The sequence below is a fragment of the Thermobia domestica genome, chromosome 2, assembly GCF_964235325.1.
Source record: "Thermobia domestica chromosome 2, izTheDome1.hap1.1, whole genome shotgun sequence".
In the NCBI taxonomy this organism is placed as follows: domain Eukaryota; kingdom Metazoa; phylum Arthropoda; class Insecta; order Zygentoma; family Lepismatidae; genus Thermobia; species Thermobia domestica.
Window position 1 is genome coordinate 177,992,160 of NC_137455.1, and position 18,851 is coordinate 178,011,010.

The following is an 18,851-nucleotide window of genomic DNA, read 5'->3' on the forward strand; positions in this document are numbered from 1 at the left end:
GAGCCCATTTCCCATAGGGCAGTGTGGAAAGTTATAGCGAAATTTAAGGAAACCAAGTCGGTGGAAAACAAACAAAAATCAGGGAGGCCTCGCACAGCGACGGACGAAGCTACATCCACTGCTGTGTTGGCATCATTCGCGAAAAGTCCCACCTGTAGTATCGTCACCTAGTCCAAGAATGTAGTGTATCTCGTCCTGTGAATCGTATCTGTGCATAAGTGGCACCCATGGGTCAATCTATCTGAAGCTGTCCAAAGATGGTGAAAATGGTTGCTCGACAATCTTTGAAAATTCAGCCCCTTGGAGCAAGATCACTGGCGTATCTGGCATGTAAAATTTGGGGGGGGGGGCATAAAAGGAAGTTATTTAAATGGCAGTGCCTAGCCCAACCTGTTTGTTATATTCGATTCCATTTGTTACTTTTCTGCTTACCTTCACGGAACCCCTGATATACATCAAGAACTCTATTACAATCGTTTCACAGGCTGAATATTACATTCCAAATAAATATAATTATTATTATTTATATGTTATTCTGTCGTAAGTAAATAAATTGAATTAGAATAAAATATTGAATATTTTGTACTACAAAATATTGAGGGGACGCGTCCTTCTCGTCCCCCACCAGAGACGCCCGTGGGCAAGATAATGGTAATCCTCAGTTATGCACTTTCGAGAAAACGCGAATAACACTATGAAGCATGTGGGTTACTGTAGAGCAAAGCAATAAGCATAGTATATTCGGAAGCCTCAACAGATATTCCAAATGTTGGTTACCATTATATTGCAAAAAGAGTGAGGTATATCATTTTATTGCAGAAAAAAAGATTGAATATGAAAATGAGCATGGTATTTATTTCCTTACAAAAGTGTCATTGAAATCCAATCCCAGTTACGGAAGTTAATGTGTTCACAATGTTGTGTTACATCTATCTATCCTATATAACGCAACCTTGTGAACATATTAACTCTCGTAACTGGGATTGGATTTCAATGACACTTTACTGATATGGGCGCCCGAAGGTGTGGGCAGGGTGGGGCCCGGCTCCCCCTGGCTTATGAAAATGTATACGTAATATCGCAAACTACGTATATTAAATACCGGAAATACCAGACAATATAGCAGCCATGGAGGTGCACCTAGAAAATTTTCTTCTGGGGCCCCTGTTTACTGATACATTGTGCCTTAATACTGAAGTCCAGTTCGCCGATGGCTGTCGTGGGTGCAAGATGGTCCCTCACTATATAGACGTGGCAATGATCATGTAGCTAGAAAGATAGAACAAATGCCACTCGCAAGCTTTTTGCACTACTGAACACAAACAAAAACGGCCTAATTGCTGCACCATGTGTAGGTTTTTTTTTTTTTTTTTTTTTTTTTTTTAGATCTAGCACGAAACATATCCAAACATTTAAATTTTCCCGGGCTACGACCGTCATCATGCACGTGCTTTCTTCGCGTTTTTTTGCCATGTCCTTACTTTTTTCTCCACGTAATATGTCACGATTTTTTTTCAATTATTTATTCACATACAGAATTACTTTGTAGCCTAACAAGGGAACCTTCCGAAAATGATAGTTGCAGTAAAAGATGTGATCTATGCCAATTGAAAGAGCTGTAACAGAGATGAGCATTCCCAAAAAAATAGCTGCCCGTAGCAATAGGTTCAAGAAATATAAGGGGTGGAAGTTCGGGAAACAGCAAGGTTGGACAAGGGGGGGAAAGTGCAAATTCCGCAAAAAAAAAGGGGGCACGGCAAAATACAATGCTGACAAGTTATGCATGGAAAGAGACTTGCCACAATAGGAAACATATGAAGGCCACAGTGGGGTTAACAGTGTTGCCAATTGCAATGAAAAGTACATGTTTTGCAAAGAGCACTATATGAAGTGAGTGCAATATTCAGTGTCAACCTGTCATATAGAACATAAGATATGGCGTGTATAATCAGTGGTACAATCTAACAAAAGAGAACCCAATAAACAGAAGTACAAAAAATACGGAAAAGGCGAAGATGGCCATAATGCGCCACATTTGATCACGAGCTGTGCATATCAGAATGAACAAAACAAGAAAGCACTGAACCGACCGCAGGAAACCGACGTACCTAGAGTCGAAAAGAAAACCGAGTTCCGAAGTTGGCAACACTGGCCATGAACATCCAGACAAGTCTAATATAGTTAGGCCACTCGCTTCACAAAAAGAAAATTCCGGCAACAGGCATCACTCGAAATGCATCAATGCTAAAGTGATTGAGCCGGGGAATGCATCAATGTCAAGCCGGGGAACATGAAATGCTTGGGTTGAGCCAACAACCGATAATAGAAGTAGTGAACATTATGTTATGGTTGGGTCGTATGTGGGAATATACAAGGTGTCCCACCAAACTTTGTGATCTGAAAGATTTGCGAAACGAACAAAAATGTGACGGATCCAGTTGTGCAGGAATGTACCAATGTCAGGGGGTGATAAAAGTCTGTGAGAAGCAAGTGCACCCAGGATCCCCATCATAGGGCCCCAGGAGCCAACTTCAAAATTTCAAATGGCAACAGGGACCGAGTGGTACCTCTCTCGATAGATCATGGAATGTGCAACTACACCTATAGGAAACATTTGCTATATGAAGCGTGTTTTTCAAAATGGCCGCCACAAATATGTGTTGTGTCTTAACATGGCATCGAACATTGTGATCTCAAATTGCTGCGAAGCGAAAAGAGATGTTGCAAATCCAATCGCACAGGAATGTACTCATGTCGAGGGACAAGAAAACTTTGTAAGAAGCAAGTCCCCCAGGGCCCCCATCATAAGGCTCGAGTGGTCAACCGCAACATTTCAAATGGGAACAAGGGGCGGATGATATTTCTCTGGATAGATACAACACCGCCTATAAAAAACATTTGCCATATGAAGCACGTGTTTCAAAATGGCCGCCAAAAATGCACGTTGTTCTTGTCACCGAGCAGATACTTTTGGCGGCCATTTTGAAATCCCATATAGTAAATATTTCTGATATGCGTTGTTGAATATTCCAAGATTCATCGAAATAAATATAACTCGACCGATCGTGCTATTTGAATTTTTGAAGTTGGCCCCTGGGACCCTATGATGGGGGACTTGGAAGCACTTGCGTCTCACAGAAGTTTGTCTCCCGCTGACATGAGTACATTCCTGCACAACTGGATGTGTCACATTTTTTTTTTTTTTTTTTCGCTTTGAAACTATTTCAGTCGCAGAGTTAGGTGGGACACTCTGGCTGGATATATCATATAGGCGGTGATAGTACTGCAGACAGCAACACACAGCAGATAAAGCCTTTGATTATGTTTGCTTTCTACATGTGTGGATATGTGATAGAAAGACCACCAAAGGTTCCGACACCTCTAGAGTACTGTTTCGAGACATTCCCAGGCGATCATTGTACCATGTGTGACGGATTGGCAGTATTCCGCTGTGCTCACTGCAAATGTATCTTCTGTTGGACCATTGTCTCATCGAACAATTGTACGTACAATGTAGACGAGCATGTACAAATGATGCAAAGGCTAATGCCTGTTGCCGGAATTTTCTTTTTGTCAAGCGAGTGGCCTAACTATATTAGACTTGTCTGGATGTTCATGGCCAGTGTTGCCAACTTTGGAACTCGTTTTTATTTTCGGCTCTAGGTACGTCGGTTTCCTGCATAGTTGGTGCTTTCTTGTTTTGTTCATTCTAATATGCACAGCTCGTGATCAAATGTGGCGCATTATGGCCAACTTCGCCTTTTCCGTATTTTTCGTACTTCTGTTTATTGTGTTCTCTTTTGTTAGATTGTACCACTGATTATACACGCCATATCTTATGTTCTATATGACAGGTTGACACTGAATATTGCACTCACTTCATATAGTGCTCTTTGCAAAACATGTACTTTTCATTGCAATTGGCAACACTGTTAACCCCACTGTGCCCTTCATATGTTTCCTATTATGGCAAGTCTCTTTCTATACATCACTTGTCAGCATTGTATTTTGCCGTGCCCCCTTTTTTTTTTTTTTTTTTTTTTTTTTGCGGAATTTGCACTTTTTCCCCCTTGTCCAACCTTGCTGTTTCCCGAACTTCCACCCCTTATATTTCTTGAACCTATTGCTATGGGCAGCTAATTTTTTGGGAATGAACATCTCTGTTACAGCTCTCTCAATTAACATAGGTCAAATCTTTTACTGCAACTATCATTTTCGGAAGGTTCCCTTGTAAGCAGCAATTTTTAGCACTTTGCCCTCCTGAGATATTATACCCCAAAAATGGCACCAAAACCACAACTTCAACTGTCGGACCCCCATAAATCTACGGTGCCAATAGTATTATAGCTGTAGATATTACTGCAGACTCTTTATATGCAATAGTATTTAGCACAAAAGTTATGAACCCCCCACTTTATGCCATTCCAAAATACAACCCTTTAAAAGTGTAATTTTCTGTAGTTTTTCTGGTGATTTCATATATTGGTATGCTACTTTGCATATTTATTTAGAAGCAAGAGTATATATTCTCCTATACCTCAGTCTCTCCTGTAAACATTTGTTTTTGTTTGGTGTTCGTCTAATTCGTACGTCCTGAGCAACTGTAGTTTTCGTACACGCTTGCAAATGCAAAAATTGGCACTCCACCGACAACAAAGATGACCACCTTTCGGGAACACTTGTACATACGACAACGTGAATAGTGTTATTGACGTTTTCATACATAAGGTTCATCACACTGATTTTTTTATAATCTTCGGAGATGGTCGAGCAACCTGCTCTGGACCATTTCGTATGGATTGACCCCCATACAAGATACAGCTATTCCAATATCTAACCGAGGATGGTCCAGACCGCCGAGTCGATTTTGTGAGTGGGCCGCGGAACAAATCAGAGAGAATCCTTGATTCGCATATGACGTGCTCTTCTTGGACTAGGCCAATTTTTTCGTGTCGGGCGAGGTGAACAAGCAAAATCACCGATATTGGTGTGAAAACAATCTACACTGGTACAACGATTCTTGGGTCGTTGGCTTTAATAAAGTGATAATTTGGTGGGCCCATTCTTCATCGAGGGCAATTTAAATGCAATTACCTACCGTAACATGCTTGAAGAGGAGATCCTGAAGTTCGTCGCATTAGAGGATGGCTCTTTCCCTTTGTTCTATCAATATGAGGGGGCACCACCTCATCAGGCCCGTAGCCAGAACTCGAAAGCAGGGGGGGCCGAGAGCATTTCTGGGGGGGCCCAACCTGACTCCACGTTTTCATATCTATTTTTGCTATTTAACCTTTATACACTTGGCAAGAATTTGAACGAAATCGTAGGCTCTCACTCTGGGGACCTAGGGGACCCCCTAATTACAAATTCCCCCTTATGTATAGCTCGTTGGAAAGCTTACGAACACTGATTCCAACGAGGTATCACTTGTGGAATTCCCACCCTAATCGTAGAAGAAGAAAGGTCATAAAACTTTTTTAAAATACGAAATGCTGACAAAACGATGATAATGTATATGAAATAAACTTGTTATAATAGTACTTTAAAAAATGGTAGCAATTGCTGCAATGCAAAGCGAGAGAAAAATTCAGAAAAAAATCTATAAAGCGCCCTGTATATAATTTTCGAAGGGGTTACAGAAATTCACGTTGGCGGCCCTGGTGACCCCTCTAATCATGATTGAAACACCGTTGGATATGTTATGGAACACAGATTGCAACGAGGCAACAAGAGTTATGCTTCTAGACCAATTCAGTGAAAAAATATCTCGTCTTATATGGAAGTCCAGAAAATAAATGTAATTTACGTTAAAAAAAAAAAAAAAAAAAAAGATACTTAAAAACTTGGCCAACCTTGTCCCTTTCCTACTTCCCTCATATAAGTAACAAGTACTTTTACCGGGTATTAGCGTGCAATTTTATGACTGTACAGCCCAATGGAGAATGCCCCCCAAAAAATTAACGAAAAAAAAACACGAAATTTACCTTTCTCGTCTCCGCCGTGGTACTCTCCACATACATAAAATGCATATCGGCGACAAGCTTCATCTTTCACAAAGACTTTGATACCAAAATTATCTTCCTAGCTTAATTAGGGGCTGAGTTATTAAGGTTTAAAGTCCAACGCAGCAGATGCGTCCTTTGGCGTTTAAAGGTTAACTTACGATCATTGTATTCCCAAACAAGAATTCAGAGTAGAAATAATCGAAAACTATACAGAAAATAATTAAAGGTCAGTAATGTGAAACATACTGTATAATGCATTATGTACTGTATATCAGATGACCAGCTTGCTATTTAAAAATATCCCCATACTCCCATCTATTTTACATTTATAGATCCGTATTTCCAATGTGTGAATTAAAGAACATTTTACAAGGGGAATAAAGTGAACATTTGAAAATTATCATGGGGAAATTCAAAATTTATATAAGACATCCAACTTAACAGAGAGGAATTTCTCCATCATTCCCCTAGTAATTTGCACACTGCGTATTTCAGAATCTTTTCACTACATATTAAATGTATTTTTTTTTCTAAGACAAATTTGGAGAAAAAGTAACTCTAAGAGTTTGTATAAATTGAATTACATTGAAAACTGAATAAACAATGATATGTAATTGTTTAAAGTAAGATATAAAGCATTCATATGAAGGAATTAATACAGAAATAAAATAGATGAATAAGCTATACTATAGTTACAATTTGGACAATCTGTACTCCTCTATAATTCTGTACAGTGTGTGTAAAAGTTTAAAATTTTAGTTAAATGATCAAAGCCAATAACAAATAATGAATGTATAGCTGATTCATCAATTTATTTTTCTTGTGAATAAAACAATAGGGAGGGAGACAACAGTGGCTCAGTGTTAGAGCGTTCACGCTGGTTCGATCCCAGCTCACGCCCAGGAGCGTTATTTGGGGAGGGCAGGGAGGGGCAATTGCCCTCCCCCTGAGTTTGAGATTTATATGGATTTTATCAATGGACAAGTAGTAATCAGTGAAAAACGCGAAATTTTACATATATCAAGAGGTCTTGCCCCCCCGAAGCAAAATCTGAAATTATGGTACTGTTCACGCCAAGTGAAGTTTGTGGTGGACAAACACCTTGTGCGTGGTTTTCTCGGGTTCTCCCGTTTCCTTCCACTTCCTTCATTCCACTAGCTCATTCATTTATTCTAATCATCACCGTCCCCTTTAGCCTATTCGGCATAACTACCGTGGCCCGTAAAAATCAAAGATTCTTAAAAAAAGAAAAGAAAAGAAATGAAAATGCGTCTACTTACTTGACTTAAAACAGCTGCAATCGCCTATTCTTCATTGCGTTGAACCTCTGCAGAACTTTCATGATGTCTATGTTTGCAGTTCGTTTCTTTTCAAACGCAAGAAACACCAGGTTGGCCAATCGTTTCTGACTCATGGAAAGTCTTTCTGGGCTATTTATGCGGGTCAACACAGAAAACGAAGATTCACATAACGCGGTACTGCATGCAAATGTTCGGATAGAAGCAAGTAGAGCATAAGTATCTTCATAAGCCATTTTAACCTTATATATTTCACTGAAGGCGTCAGAACAATTACATTTGCTAACATACGCCTTTGCAACAGCAAGTTCTTCTTTAGACGGTATGGTAATTCCTGATGAAGATAAGTAGTCTGTTTTCGGAAGCTCGAGATTTTCTGCTGAAGTAACTGCGTCCAACAAAGCATTGTTACTGTGGAATCGTCTGTTAATTTCTATAAGAACTAAATCAGTCGACTCGTAGAACACCTGTCGCAAACACTCAACTTCTGTGTTCCCTACACCAGTTGTTTCTGCTACAACAAAATCCTGTAGTGACGTACTTATTTTTCTTTTCCTTGAAGGGCGTTGACGAGCTTCTTCAATGTGGGTATCTTCTATCATGCGATTTGCTTCACCTACAATATCTCGAAATGTTTCATCATTTCGAATATTGTTCAATGTTTCCACAGCAGCATCAACCAGATTTCGTGCGGTACTTAAACTTGCTTCATGCGACTGGAGAATTTTATCAACAGGATGAAAAATTTCAAGTATTTTTTTCATCAATAATAAACAAAATCGGAACTGCAATTTCCCAACAGTCAGAATAAGTCCAGCACTTTCTACTAATTCATCCCCATTAAAATTCCCGTTCTTAACCAACTTTAGCACCTCCAATATTTCCATATAATTGTCGCGAATTATTTGTATTACCCGTAAATGTCCTGACCAACGGTGTTCTAAAAGACGAGCAAGATTCCGACCTTCATACAAAGTAGCAATTTTACTTCTTTTAAGGAAAGTATAAAGCATGACACACTGATCAAAATGTTGTTTGACAAGAGGAATATCGTTCACACATTTAATTACTACTAAATGCAATCTGTGATTGAAACAATGTATGTAAGGAATATCACGTCCTAGTCGTTGCTGTATTATTGCTTGCACTCCACCCTTCTTCCCGCTCATCACAGAAGCCCCATCGTAACACTGGCTCAACTGTCTTGTGCAATCTAAACCATAGTCCCGAAGAACATTAAGTGTGAGATCGGCAAAGGAATCGGCACTAAGAGATGGCAGAGTTTCTATGCTTAAAATAGACTCACGAACTTTTCCGTCCTTCACATATCGAATACCGATAGCCACATTTTCTCGATTATTTTTGTCACGTGTTCCATCCTCCAATAGAGTGAACCATGGCACATCTGCACTGTTAATGCCATCAACAATATTTTCTCGAACAGTATCTGTCATCACTTGAATTATATCATTCTGGATTTCCGGAGATAAATAGGAAGCATTTTGAGGAATTTGTTTGTAACAATCGGCCAGTTTCTCGTCCTTTCTTAGTGTATATTCAAACATATTTCGGAAGAGGCTCTGTTCCTCGTGTTCTTCAACATTATAAGTCCCTCTCATTGGTAATTCATTCACAGCTAGGAACTGAATAATTTCCGCGATGCTCTTTACATAATACTGATTTTTTTCATGTACACTTTGATTTACTAAAAGTGACACTGGTTTCCCTACAGCTGTGCGCTTTTGTTTCTTTGGCCACATATTCATCGCAACGATATGTGTGGTTGTTGCGGCATGTTTTATTAAACCTGCTTTTGATTTGTCAAGAGCGGCCTTCCAGTTACTAAAACCTTTAGATGTAAAGGCTACTTCTTTACATCCATAAGGTTGAAACTGTCTGCATGCGTAACAAAACGCAGCATCCCGGGATTGCGAATATTCCAACCACGTAAATCTCTGAAACCATTCCGTTTGAAAGCATCGTCCGTCTTTATTCCGAGGATAAGATTCCAGTTTTATTTGTTTAATATTTTCCCCCGGTTTTGAAATATCTTGTGGTATAGTACTGATATTCTTGTTTTTGTCATTCGCTGATGATGGAACGGAAACACGGGGTCACTAGTGACTTTCGTACGTATTATAAATTTATCCATTTTTACACTGAAATCTTAATTTAAAAAAAAAAAACTCACTGTGCTTGCAGAAAGATCGCAAAACACATCACGATGCGCACGCAATCAGTTAAAACAGACGCTTAATTACTATAAAAGTCATTAGTCATTAACGCACTGAAAACTCAAACAGCTTCCACCAAGACACAAACTTATGCGTATCTCCGAGCGGCACTAAAGCACAAACACCCACCACTGCGGAACATTGACTTCTCTAACGCATGCACACGAACTACGCGTATGAACAAATGTTATCTATTGATGTCGAAGAAAATCTGATGGCTACCGACTGGCACCAAGAGAGGCAGTAGAAGGGGCAATAAAACAGCCACTCCGCCTACTATACTGACCCTACATACGAAAGTACTTGTGGATCGTAGAAGAAGATTTACTGTACTGCCATGAAAAATCTATATTTTCAAACCTCTGTTGTACGCCGATGAAAATTGGCGAGATGGGGAAAAAGACAAAACATTTCCTCTCATTCTCTTTTCGTTTGCTGGCTTCCTCCCCCCAACTCATTTTACAACAGCAACTCTCCATCCCTAACCTTCCTCCTTGATTCGAAGATGACTTATTTATGGCACAAGCCACCAGGCCTGACAACGGCGTTCTTTGTATACCAACTGCAATCGGGTTGAAACAGAATAAGAAGACAAAACCATCTGGATAATTCTGGTTTATTTTTATAAAAATACTGAAGGAGTGTAGTTGGCAAAATAAATGAAATGTTGCTTCCGACAAAGTATTTCTCATAACTTTAGTTTGTGGCCAAAGTCTGAATACGATAAAACAAAAACAATGTTTCTACGCATTGCTCGTTTCTTTATATAGAAGCATTTAAAACACTGGTGAAAGTTTCAGGGGGAGCTGAAGGTAGCCACAGGGGGGGCTCAGCCCCCCCTCGCCCCCTCCTAGCTACGGGCCTGCACCTCATGCTCATGAGTACTTCGATGAGCAATTCCCACGGAGATAGATTGGTCAACGAGGATCTGTGTAATGGCCACCGCGTTTCCCAGACCTCATTCCATTGGATTTTTTTTTTCTGTAGGACAACGTGAAATCCGTTGTGTATGCCACCAAGATCAGGGACACTAACCACTTTCAACGCAGGATTATTGACGCATGTTCCAGCATTCCTGAGGACATGCTGGCCAGAGTAATGGCATGACTGGCATCAGCGGATACATTTAACGATTGCTCAGGAGGGACGGCACATTGAACAATTGCTGTAACATTTTCAGTGGGTCACACATTGCCCACACTATTATCTTCAGATAAGTGCAGAAAATCGGTTAAAACTTTGCAACAGTTGGTCGTAGAGCCAAAAACATTTCACCACTGGCTTTCTTGGAAAATTTCAGTCCTATTTGATGTATCACACGATGGGGTTTCCATTTAAAAAAAAAAAAGAAAAAAATTCCCGCCATTTCAAGATAGCGGATTTCAAGACGGTGGTGCCATATGTCTCAAAAGATTTTCCCCCTCGTCTGGTATCATAACTTTTTTTCCCTTTTCCCAATTCTGAACGATTTGCATTTTATTTAGGTGTTTCCACACTTTTGGAACAGCTTGTACTTCTTACTTCAGATGTAGGTACGGTTCGTAAGCTTTACTTACATTGGAAACTTCTTACGTAACTATGAATTTGTGTATGTCGAATTGACGTAACTTGCAAACTGACTACACATGTCAGTGAGTGAAATACACGAAAATGGGTATCTTCTTTATAGAGATACATTGGTTACAATCCAGTGCACAAGCGATACAGACTCCGAAAGACCGCTCCTAAAGAAAACGCTGCTGCTACTTGCACAATGGCACATTTCAGTGACGGAATATCAGAGTGTCGCTTCGAAAACCCCTTGGCCTCCAATTTGGAGAACAGATCATATAGTCCAGGATGTTGAGATGAGGACTCCCATCCGGCTCTTCGTCCGCCATGATAAACTAGGTAACATGTTGAGTTACGAAACGAGTTTGAGACGAGTTGCTAAGTTTGAGTCGAATTACGAAACGAAGCTGAATACTGTTGAAAGACTCAATGGGTATTGCCTGAGGGTGTGCGACTGACAAGGGAACATTCCGATTTGCTTAATTCAATTGCTGAAAATGATTGCTAGCACTGGATTCAACACCAAAAGAAACAGAGAAAAAGAGGGTGTTTAGTGGCAGACCGTATACAGGGTGGGAGATAAATGAGAGCAAAATGCGAAGATAAAACGTAGAAAATGTCTTGAAATGTCATGTTAATTTTAAAACGAGTAGAGAGATTGAGGTCAAATGTTGGATATGATGAGTGCATGTACAGTTCCACTGAATAGGCGTAATGTGAATCATGGTTGACGTCTGAAAAGCCGCCATGTTGGAATTAGCGGAAGAAGACTATACGGGAAAGGGGTCATGTGACATATGGCTCTTGACGTACACCGTCTATTGAAATCAATAGTGGCCAATACAGTAAGAGACCTCTGTTTAATTGCAACTGTTATGGACGTTAAGAATGATTGTGTGGTTAATACAAAAATGGAAACAACAGTGGACACATTTGAGAAAACGATGAAGATGGACAATGGGGCTCCTCACAGCCCGAGAGATTAGGAATTCGAACTTCTCATTGTTACGCGTAAAGGCAATTTTCAGTTGATTTCCATTGTTTGCGGCATTGATAATAGTCTTTGTTGATCATTTTTTTTTCTTTGACAAAAAATATGTTAACAATTTTTCTTTATTGTGCACATACACAAGGTTCTGGAATAAAAAGCATTAAGCATTATGCTTTATGCTTTATTTCTGTAAATTATACTTTATTATGCTTAATACTTGTGCAATAAAAACAAGGGAAGTCAAATAAATATTTAATAGAAATGGGTAGAAATGAAGTATAATTCAAGGAACAGCATATTAAGGCATAATTTATGAAAAAGCATAATAAAGCATAATGTAAGGAAAAATAAAGCATAATATACAGCTGTAAAAAAATATAAAGTTGGTTGTCCTAATGATGAAGTGAATCCTCCCCGATTTTAAATTAAATATTTTTCAGACAAAAATTATTTTCTAAAATTATCGCGATTTTTATAGGATATACTGAGTGCCCTGTATATTATAGAGTTATTCCCAGTGGCGTATTTAGGGTGGGGTTTCCGGGCTTAAGCACCCCCGAAATCTTACTTAATATAGTAAAGTATATGAAATATCTTGCAGAATTTTCATATTTTCAGGCAAATCCCCCCCCCCCCACCGAAAGTTAGCAAAGCCGAAACAAAATCGTAAATACGCCACTGGTTATTCCTATTGTTTGAGATCAAAATTAGTGAAGAGGAAATGGAAGGATCGTTGACTTCAACAATGCACAACGGCACCACTAGTTATTTACCATGGTTTACCCAACTCTGGTGGAGAAACACCATGTGGTATCCTCCGGAGGAGCGAAATGTCAGAGTTGTATTCGCTCAAGTGTAATTAGTTGTGGATTAGGTCTTACAGTTGGTGGTAAACCGTGCAATTAATATGATATAAAGGATTTTTTTTTTTTTTTTTTTAGAGGCGGAGAACTTTAAACTGGCAACTCTGTTTTGTGTGACACCTGATATTACAGTTCTCGGTTGTTTTGAAGTTACTTTGGTTTGGCAATTCATCAAGAATAGACATGCTGGAGTAACATTTGCAAATTGTGCATATTTAGTTTGAAAACCGTGGTTCAATTCGACAAACTCATTGGGCATTACGTGCATTTTACGGTGCTCATAATCGTCCATTAAACTATGGATCGTTTTCACAATACGTTTGCTCTAGAGGATAATATGTATCCGGTGGAATCATTGGGCCGTTGGAATCATTGATCCATATGTCTTCAAAAATAATGCTGCTCAGAACATTACAGTCAACTGTGAGCGGTACAGAGACATGATTACTAACTTTTTCGTGCCTCAATTGACAGACATTAATGTTGCAGACATGTGGTTTCAGCTGGACGGCCCAACGTGTCACACAGCGCACGCCACAATTAATTTACTGAAAGAAACATTTGACGAACGATTAATTTCACGAAATTGGCCTATTAACTGGCCACTTCGTTCGTACGATTTGACGCCATTAGATTATTTTCTATGGGGATATGGAAAGTCGTATGGGTACGCCGAGAAACCAGAAACAATTGAGCACTTGGAAGCCAGCATCCGACGCGTTATTGCCGAAATACAGCCATATTTACTGCGAAGAGTGTGTGAAAATTGGTCCTTCAGATTATGCCATGTACGCACCAGCTGCGGTGGCCACATGCTCGAAATGATATTCAAACATAAATGCCACAAAATTATTTATTTATGTTGAAAACATTTTATTTCAACATAAAATTCTTCGCCTTAAAAAAAAAAAAAAAAAAAAAAAAACTATAATAAAGTATGGTGAAAGTGAATGACTGTTTTCGGTCTAGATTAGCCATTAGTTATGTTATTGACTACCCTTGAGAAGGCTTTATCAATTTATCTGTTCCTTTCGGGTTACCCTAGCCTCAGGGCCATTACGCAACGTGGAGTATGTGCTGGTGGAAGTTACGTCACTGGCCGTACTGCATCAAGTCGAATCATATTGGCGAACTTCATCTCAGAAAACTATTTTCTTATATTATTAGACTTCAAAATTATGCTATACGTAAGTGTCAGAAGTCTTAGAGCACGGCTTTGTCCGTCCGTCCGTCTGTCGACAACATTCAGATCAAAAACGATCAGAGATACGAAGAAGCAGTTTTATGCAAATGATTAAGCGTCCCAAGAATATGTTTCATCTCCTTCGTTAACTCTCTATTCAAGCCGGAAATGGTTCAACTTAGTTATTTAGGGCTTCAACGTTTATTGCCAAAAAAGAAAAAAGGCTTAACGACTAATGGGTTTTTGATATGGATTCAGCATAGTAGTTTCACACTGTGAAGTAAACTCACTTGTTTTAAATAAGGAAACCCGAAAGTTTAGGGGTACTCACCTCTTTTTACCCGATAATTCTCTACCACAACCAATGGAGAGAGAATGCGATTAAAGCAGAGAATATATGTATATCACGTTTATCAACAGGCACAGGTTATTTTTGCATATTGAAGGAATGCGCGTTAGAAGTTTCACTAAAATCACAGACATTTTATGAGAGTTATCATGTCATGAACGGGTGAACAGTCAGGCAGACGCAAGCTACTCGAATGCCAATCCACTTGAATAGTAGAAGCATCGTTAACGCTCGCTTCGATAAATACAGCACAGCATGCTTTGCTATATATCAGTCCCTCTCGTTTTTACTTTTTTGCTTCTTTCCTGAGGCTTGCATCGTAGTAGAAACTGCTTTGTAACGTTTGTGTACCTCCCACCTGTGATTATTACTAATCTTGTTCATTAGATGGCATCAACATATTTCAAGCAAAAAAAAAAAAAAAAAAAAAAAAAATGTGGACCGCTTAGTGACAGGACTCTAGAGGCTAGGGCAGTAACTAAAGCTTTGGTAAACTAAGTTTTTTCCGAATAAAGTGTCAAAAGTGTCAAATTTATCCACAACTAGAAAATAAATTCATTCCATTATAGGTACGCTGTAATCGATTTACAGGGTGTTTTAAAACAACACCGACAATGTTTGTGTGGTGATTCCTTACACCAAGATAAAACGAAAAGTATAAACCAACCTGGTGCACAAATGCTTCCTTTCGGAGTTATAGGCTACCGAAAACATTAAAACAATGAACTTTAAAGGTCCATAGCTTCAAAACTATGGGACCTACCGTAGTCGGGTCAAGACTTCGCTTAGGAATTAGTACGTGTCCTATTCAAATATCCATGTTTCAAAATCCTGCGGTACTTTCGCACCATTTTTTATAGAGGTAGTTGGTGACTACCTCAAATTATATGCCTGTAATTAAACTCGCTCTATAAAAATTGGTGCGTGAGGAAACTGAAATATGTAGTCTATTTTTGGATAGAGCACATATTAGTTCCTAAGTGAAGTGTTGACCCGACTACGGTAAGTCCCACAGTTTTGGAGCTATGGGCCTCTAAAGTTAATTTTTTCATGTTTTCGGCAGCCTATAACTCCGAAAGGAAGCATTTGTGTACCCAGGTTGGTCTATACTTTTTGCCTTCTTTTGGTGTCAGGAATCACCTTCCAAACGTTGTCGGTGTTCTTTTGAAACACCCTGTATATATATATATATGACATCCAAATAAGTAATAATGTTCCTATAATCATAGGTCCAATGCCGCTTCGTTTCCGAGATAGAGAGTGTTCAAACGTCGAGTCCCTCCAGTGGCTCACTATGGGAAAATGAATGGAAATGTTCAATATTAGAGGAATAATACAATCAAGTGTAATTATGCTTGTGCAAATACATTTACTCTAACATAGAGAATGAAACTAATCAACGCTTGAGGTTATTGAGTTGTCAGTGTTGCCAACCTGGTACAAAGTTTGTTTTCAAACAGCACTAGACGTCCACAAGTTAGCATATGATTGCTGACATCAAAACGTTCTCAAGCATGGGGCAGATTCCGATTCATTTTCGAAAGACAAGGCGTCCAATTGTGAAATCAATTGCACGAGGAGTAGTAACAGTTTGTTGACCAAACGCATGCAGCTCATCTGATGTTATTGTCTATCAAGATCAAGAACACGGAAGTAGAAGCACACTTGTTTCTCTTCCTAGTAATTCCTCTTATACCCCACGCAGTGTATTTTCTTTAAGTCACGATTGGGTATTGTATAGAGGCAGTCACGACTGGGTTCGAGTTGAATTTCTATATGGCTGCTTCAGGTACACAAGTTAACAACGAAAGTGTTAGACTGCACACAATGGCCTCTGTGATTATGTTCATTGACATCAAATAAACACTGGAGTGGCGGCACGAATTCGAGTCCTCTTCTTACTTATGCCCAAAACGGTTTTCTGGTATGTTTCTCACTGCCAAAATGATCCCTGGCAAATACGCTCTGGCCTTTATACAAAACGTAAGGTATTCTCATGTGCATTCATTTGTAACGACACAATAACAATTTCACGCAAGGGTTGTGGTCTATGAACCGTTGTTTCCTATTGTGCGTCGTTAATTGACTTCACACTAGGACGCCTTGTCTTCCAAAAAGAAAGCGGAATGTTTAGGAACGTTTTCATGTCAGCAAACATATAACAACTTGAGGACGTCTAGTGCTGTTTGAAATCAACACTTCGTATCCGGTTGGCAACACTGACAACTCAATAACAATAACCTCAAACGTTGATTAGTTCCTTTCTCTATGTTAGTGTAAAATGTATTTGCACAAGCATAATTTCACTTGAGCATTTCCACTGATTATATTATTTCTCTAATATTGAACGTCCTCTATTCCTAGTATTGAACGTAATAGTGAGCATTTCCATTCACTTTCCCATAGTGAGCCACTGGAGGGACTGGGTATTTGAACACCCTGTGTATATATATACCCTCAGAGGAAATTTGAAATCATCAATTGTAATTGTCGGTAATTTTCAACATATTTGTTGTATTACAACCAAGGCAAGTGCCCACAAGGTAATAATACGTAATGCTTCACAATGTTGAAGTAACTCATGAATAGACATCGGATTTTTATGCAAATGCATATTTTGTTTGCTTCTATGGATCTCTGTTAAACTTGATAGGGTTTTTTAACAACAATAATACATCTCAAATTTGAAGTTTTATAGTGCATATTTTAAAGTTTAGAGCATATATTAGCGCTTAAGAGCATATTCAGCCTACTCCATTGAAGTTTTTATTTCAGCCAGAGCTAAATTTAGGTTTCGTGGGGCCCTAAGCTATTGAAGGTAATGGGGCCCTTTGCGTGTCCGGATGAATGTAGGCGTTCTATATACAGAAATGAAGAAACTAGTGATATTTTAAGAATTAGGGTAGCAGAAGAAGGAGTATTAGTTACATCATAGGACTTGCACAACGCGAAGCACTGTTACTTTATGTAGATTTTATCTTATTTACTGTTACTCTTATATTTTGGAAATGTAAATCCAGTTTTTTCCTTTATTTTTTGGGGCCTCCTAAGAGAGTGGAGCCCTAAGCTATAGCTTGTTTAACTTATACGTAAATCCGGCACTGTGTATGCTTGTAGCATGAAATAAATCCAGTTTCAGTTTGTATTTTCAATGCATTTACATGTCTATGCAGCAGAACGACTTTTGCGTGGTAGGATGGAAGAATGCGTAATTTATGGAGGACCAATAATGACTGCAACCGATCAGCACAGCACAGACGCTTACAAAAGACGCTCTAGTCGGCACGAGCTCCAGTCAGTTCCTGGTAAATTCGGGCGCTCTGTGGAAAAGAAATTGACGGATGTTATTTCCAAAAATTCCGACTACAAAACAATTGAAGCCATGGGAAAATATCTTCAAGGGTTAAATTTCAACTTGCCAGAAGATATAAACTTGCTCCTCTATAAATATTGTCCAGTAACATCTATTGATGTTAACGGGTTATTTTTTCGCATGAGTATTACAAACTGATACCAAAAAATGAAGAGAAGCTTCTAGTGATATATTGTAATTCTTCTTCTTCTTCTTTTTTTTTTTTTTTGTACAGTTGAAACGGATAGAAAAGTTAGGCTTACATTATTCCGTACGTTATAAATGCACTCTAAAATACAAATATGAAGAAAAACTAAAGATCGTCTTCTCATATCACTGGTTATGTTAATCTCATTTTTGTGTGTGTGTTTTAAAAGGTTAGGAGTATTAAACTGTAACTGTCATAAAAATAGATTCTGAACAAAAGTCCCTGAAAGGTAAAATACACTTTCGATCTTATATTTCACACACACACACACACACACACACACACACACACACACACACACACACACACACACACACACACACACACACACACACACACACACACACAAAATTTTGCTGCATGTTTGAAAATGCTCTCTTTTATTGCATTGCATATTAAATGCATATTTTAACACATTTAACAACATATTTCCATGCATATTTCATGAATTTTAAGTGCATAAAAATTCGATGTCTACTCATGAATTGTTTACTCTCCATCAGGGACACACTCACGCATTGGATCCACCGAGTCCTGATGCCTCATAAACTTCGTTAACTCGATACACATACACCTTTTTTTAATAAATCTATACTTATTTAACAGATAAATGATTGATATAACCCATAGATTTGATCTTTACACCTCATCTATACTCTTTTGTTTCTTATGAAAGCCATCTAGTTCTATCATTCTTCTGAGGAGAATATAGGTGACAGTACTTAACACTTACTCATCGTCTTTTCGGGTGCAAAATAACACTGCTTCCACACTACATACACCAAGTGTCATAGTATTGGACCCCTCCCAACTAAAC

General features: G+C 38.8%; 1 protein-coding gene across 1 annotated transcript; it reads right to left on the reverse strand.

The window, feature by feature from the left end:
* Positions 1 to 7,290: 7,290 nt before the first annotated feature.
* On the reverse strand, positions 7,291 to 9,069 carry LOC145679266 (zinc finger MYM-type protein 1-like). Its single transcript, XM_081749854.1, has one exon. It carries the CDS (start codon positions 9,067 to 9,069, stop codon positions 7,291 to 7,293), a length of 1,779 nt encoding a protein of 592 aa, XP_081605980.1.
* Between the last annotated feature and the right edge of the window lie 9,782 nt (positions 9,070 to 18,851).

Excerpts from the sequence above, each read along its gene's own strand:
- LOC145679266 (XM_081749854.1), bottom strand. The coding sequence starts at position 9,069 with ATGAATATGTGGCCAAAGAAACAAAAGCGCACAGCTGTAGGGAAACCA.